Source organism: Penaeus chinensis, chromosome 11 (assembly GCF_019202785.1).
Source record: "Penaeus chinensis breed Huanghai No. 1 chromosome 11, ASM1920278v2, whole genome shotgun sequence".
NCBI classification, from domain to species: Eukaryota; Metazoa; Arthropoda; class Malacostraca; order Decapoda; family Penaeidae; genus Penaeus; species Penaeus chinensis.
In genome coordinates, this window is record NC_061829.1 from 41,104,867 (window position 1) to 41,109,866 (window position 5,000).

A 5,000-nucleotide genomic window follows, 5' to 3' on the forward strand; every position below is an offset into this window, starting at 1 on the left:
CTGACCTCAGAAAAGGGGGACCCACCTTTCGCCACGCAGCTCCACAGGTTCGCCACCTGTGAGGGTTGTGAACGGTGCAGGCTCGGAGGAGCCTGGTCTGGGGATGGATGGATGGAGGGCCTCCTGCGCGGGCATCACAGTCGGGGTTTTGCCTCGTCATTGCTCACCTCTGCACGGCCTTCCTTCCCCAAGACAGAGCCTATGTGGTTGTCTACTGGCACTCAACGTTGGCACCAGAGGTTTCACTAGCTTTTTTCATTCCTCACACCGGAATTTTGTCCTTAGGTTATACAAGTCGTAATTCTCACTGCCTCAGTTGTTATTGCAAGCACTTGGATTTTCAGGCTATGTTGCTTTCACTTCCACTCGACGATTCCACTTGCCCTGAACCATCTGGCGGGGAGTTTTTTATTTTAATTTTTTAACACATCACTTTTTGACGGACTTCTGAAGTGTCTAGCACTAATTGATTATAATGGCAAGTTAGTGGCACTGGAAATGCCTACAGGGAAGTCTCATAAGCGGTGGATGCACTGCTGGCAGAGTCGTCCACGACGGCCACGAGGAGCTCATCGTCCTGGTCGTGGCCTTCGTGGGGGCTCTCGGTCTCCTCCCCAGCAGCAGGCCGGCTGTGGCCTTCCCCCGCGCCCCCCGGCCCCCCCTCACCCCCTCCAGCCTCCTTGGGGATGCCCTTGGGGACGCCCGCTCCCAGGGGCGGGGTCTGCCTCTGTGCGCGGGGAGCCTCCTCCGCGATGGCGGGCCTCTGCCGCGCCGCGCTGGTGGGCGTGGAAGGCAGGGAGCTGGGTGACGTGGGCGGCGTGGCGAGGTCATAGTCGCTGGCCTCCTCCCGCAGGGTTATTCTAGCCGGCACGCCCCTTCCCTCGGGCGCCGGGGCCACCCTGTGGTACGGGTGAGTGGCGCTGAGGCTGCGCTTGTGCACCCTCACTGGGTCTGGGGCGTAGGAGGTGGGCGTGGCCACGCTCAGGCTGCGATTGTGGCTGCGGACGCTTACGGGCGGCGGGTGGCCGTGCGCGGGGCTGCTGCCGGCGACGTTGAGGGAGTCGCGTCGGATCCACGGCTGGGCCTCCACGAAGTCGCAGGAGGTGTTCGAGGAGTTCCTGGAGTGGCGCTTGTTGTCCTGGCCCTTGGAGGAGCGGAAGGAGCGCGTGAGCGTGCTGGCCGGCGTGTAATAGTCGGAGCCGTGGCTCTGCGTGTCGAAGAAGTCCACCTTGTAGTAGGCGTCGATGCCGTTGAGGGCGTCTTCGAACAGGATGGAGTCGGTGCGCTGGCAGCCCCCCGTGCGGCAGTTCTGGAGGTAGAGGTCGGGCAGGTTCTCGAGAATCTTGTTGAGGGTTTTCTGCTGGTACTTGTACGTCTCCCGCAGTCGCAGCAGCTGGTGGGCACTGAACTTGCGGATGCGGTGGCGCTGGAACACGTAGTTCTCCCGCACGCGGTTCATCTGGGACACCGAGTAGTCGCGGATGTTGTTCAGCTGAAAGGGAAGGCCAGGGGTTAGGAAACGGAAGGAGGAAGCTGCTGACTTGACTAAAAGCTCGCCTATGGTTTTGTCTTATTTTTCCTGAGAAGGCATGAGGAACCTCACCTGATCGAGGTATTGGTCCTTGACTGTGGTGAGGCCCTGGGTGCTGTAGTCCCTCAGGTCCTTGAGATGCTTGGTCTGGCCGCCGTAACTTTCCCTGATGCGCTCCATCTGCAAGTAGCAGCTGTCCTTGATGCTCACCACCTGGAGGGGAAAAGAACCAGGAATAATTTTTTGAACCGTCACATGAGTGCTCTACTAGTTCTATTTTGTCTCACTTTCAATCTACAAATGATCATGACTTCCCACAAACACGACCAACTTTCCTCTCTTTGTGCATTTATCTCAGTGCGCGTACAGCAAGAACCAGGCAAAACGTGTCTCACCTGAGCATTATAGTTTTCACGCAGACGCTCGAGCTGTTGGCTCTTGTAGGACTCGACGCTCTCGAGCAGCTTCCTGATCTGGCGTGCCTTGGGGGAGAGCCTGTCCTTGCAGCAGCAGCAGGACCAGCAGCATTGCCAGCCCAACCTGGGGGGAGGAAGAGTCTTTAGAGTGGGTGCCTCGCCGGCGTGGGGAGGGGGGGGGGGGGGGCAGGAGACGCAGCAGTGCAAATGGCAGATGCTAATGAAGGGGAGAAGGGTATAAAGCAGGGCATAAAGCAGGGCATAAATACAGGGGTATGTTGCAGGGCATCAGTACAAGGGGGCTTACCTGTCCATGAGGTAGTTGATGAGCTGGACGAGGAGGGTGACGAGCAGGAAGAGCGTGGCGCAGGCGAAGCCGAACAGGAGCGACTCCGTGTACAGGTTCCTGAGGGGCTGGTCGTCGAGGCCGAGGAACACGACCACTGACGTGTTGCTGACGCTGTTGTAGGCGAAGCACTTGTAGCGGCCCACGTCGGCGCGGCTGACGTTCCTGATGAGCAAGTGGCCCGAGGGCAGCACCTCCATGTGAGGGTCGGACGTGACGGCGGCCGCCTCGAGCCCGCGCAGGTGGTGCGACAGCCAGCCCTCTCTCTCGCCGATGCTGTCCTTGTGACGGAAGACTTGCGTGGAGGCGGAGAGCCACAGGATGGCCGCCGGCGGGTTCGCGGTCACGTTGCACTCCAGCAGGGCGCTCTGGTCGCCCTTGACGCGGCGCCACGGGCTCGGGGCCTCGGTGGCGGTCGGCGCCCGGCACGCCAGCACCTCCAGGTGCGCGGCCAGCTGGACAGCGGAGCGCGCCGTGCCGTCCGTGCACTGCAGGGGCGCCACGCCGCTCCAGCGGGAGACGTCGCTGTCGATGAGCGTCTGAGGCAGCCAGTGGTGGTGGCAGTCGCAGCGCAGGCGCGTGCCGGCCAGCAGCACCACGCTGTGGTTGGCCACCCGCCGCAGGGACAGGGGGAGCACCGAGAGGGACGAGTTGCGCAGGTCGAGCAGCTCCAGGTTGGGCAGGCCGTCGAAGGCCACCTCCTCCACCTCCTGGAGGCTGGGGTTGTTGGCCAGGCTGAGGGAGCGCAGGCCGTGCAGGCCCGTGAAGGCGCCGTGCTCGACGCGCTCCAGCCGGGCGTTGTCGGCCAGGCTGAGGTGCTGCAGCCGCGGCATCTGCGCGAACACGAACTCGTCGATGTTGACCACGGCGGTGTGGCTTAGGTCGAGGGAGCGCAGGGCGGCGGCGTGCTCCAGGGCGGCCAGGTGCACCTGTTGCAGCGGATTGTGGTGCAGCCGCAGCTCCTCCACGGCCGCCGACGCCACCAGCCCGTCCGGCAGCTCCGTCACGAAGTTGTGCGACGCGTCGACCACAGCCAGGCTGCGGCCGTGCAGCCGCGGCAGCTCGGAGACGCGCGCGTGGCTCACGTTGAGCAGCCGCAGGGCGGGCGCGTCACGCAGCCACTGGCTGTGCAGCACCACCAGCTGGCTGCCTGATATGTCGAGGTGCGTGAGGGCGCGGAGGCCGTGCAGGGCGGCGCGCGCCACGCGGTGCAGCGGGTTGCCTCGCAGGTCCAGCACCTGCAGGCGCTGCAGCCCCAGCAGGTCGGTGGCGCCGAGCTCCGTGAGGCGGCTGTGCGAGGCGTTGAGGTGCACGAGCGCAGGCACACGCGCGCCCAGCTCACTGTGACTCAGGGTCATCACGCCGCTGTGCGACACGTCCAGCGTCTCCAGCTGCGGCAGCGACGGAAGGTCCAGGCTCCGCAGGCGCCCGTGGCTGACCTGCAGGTGGCGCAGCTGGGGCAGCCGGGACAGCAGGTGCGCCGGCACGGATGCGTAGCCCTCCAGCACCAGCGACTCCGTGTCACGCGGCGGCAGGGGCGGCTGCACATCGCCCGGGGCCGCCCTGCACACCACCTCGCGCGGCGGGCGGCACCGACATGCGCTGGGGCACGAGGAACCCGCGCCCGGCGCGCCCGCCCCTCGGGCTGCACTAGGTAGGGCGCGGGCGAGCGAGTCGCCCTCGGGAATGACGGCGAAGCAGAGGCTGGCCGCGGTGGCCGCGAGGGCCACGCGCCAGAGCCACCATTGCGGCCGTGCGCTCGCCGCCATCACCGCGCGCGGGACCTGCGGGAGACACGCGTTAGGCTCGAGGGACAGGGGGGGGGGGGGGTCCTGCAATTTACAAAAATATGGCAGAGCTTTTGTTTGATGCAGAATGACTTCTTTGGTGACTTTGTTGCTCTAGATTTAGGCGTTATAGTAATAGCCGGGGAAAGGGGGACTCTTTGGAAAAGGGACTGGACTACTCCAACAAGGAAGGGCAGCCGTACTTACTGCCCGTGCCCGCTGCTCATACAGGTGGTCTGCTCCAGGTCGGAATCACACTCAAAAATATTATCCTAGTGCATGCACGTTTGACCCTCCCCCCTCCCACTACAGGTAGCTAAGTCATCTCACTGACCTAGTTACGTTTGGTGATGTATTTCCCAACGTACTCCACTTTGTTTCGAAACTGGATCAGGGAAACGAGAGGCGTCTGTGCACTCCCTCCCCCTCGCAGGGACTGACTCGTGCGTACCCAGGCACCGTCTTGGCCTCGCAGGAGGAAGGATTGGAGAGCGGCAGCTCCGCCTTTGCTGCGAATCTCACGCGACTTCACCTCTGCTAGCGCTCAGCTGACTGCGGCGCTATATCGGGGGCCGAGCTCCCGCCCCGACCCCGCTAGACGGACTACACAGCTACCACCAACACTACTCGCTCTCTCTATCTCTCTCTCTCTCTCTCCGTCTCCCCTCCCCTCCCCTCCCCTCTCTCTAGTATCGACCGGCGACGCCTCCTCCTCCTCCTCTTCCTCTTCTTCCTCTCTCTATTTCCTCTCTTTCTTGGTCGAGGCCTCCATATCATCTACGTCGTATGTCCTCCTCGGCCTCGCCGCCGTGCCCCGGCTGTCGGTATTGTTCTCGAAGCCTTTGCCGTAACGAGTCGTCCGCGGGTCGTCTTGCCAGCGTGGCGGACCCGTTTCGGCTCAAGACGACCCTGGATGAATG

The 5,000-nt window shown here is 63.3% G+C and overlaps 1 protein-coding gene across 3 annotated transcripts in view; it reads right to left on the reverse strand.

Moving 5' to 3' along the window:
- The window catches only part of LOC125030329, a 14,847-nt gene that overhangs the window by 231 nt on the left and 9,616 nt on the right, over window positions 1-5,000 (reverse strand). The window contains exons 1-5 of one of the 3 annotated variants that reach the window (XM_047620308.1): window positions 4,415-4,752; window positions 2,255-4,077; window positions 1,927-2,071; window positions 1,604-1,744; window positions 1-1,492 (exon numbers count right to left, since the gene is read on the reverse strand). The exon at window positions 1-1,492 is cut by the window's left edge and continues 231 nt beyond it. In XM_047620308.1, coding sequence (XP_047476264.1) covers window positions 503-1,492; window positions 1,604-1,744; window positions 1,927-2,071; window positions 2,255-4,062 — 3,084 coding nt within the window. In that variant the 5' untranslated portion in view covers window positions 4,063-4,077; window positions 4,415-4,752 and the 3' untranslated portion in view covers window positions 1-502. The other 2 variants (XM_047620309.1, XM_047620307.1) reach the window with 2 other exon arrangements.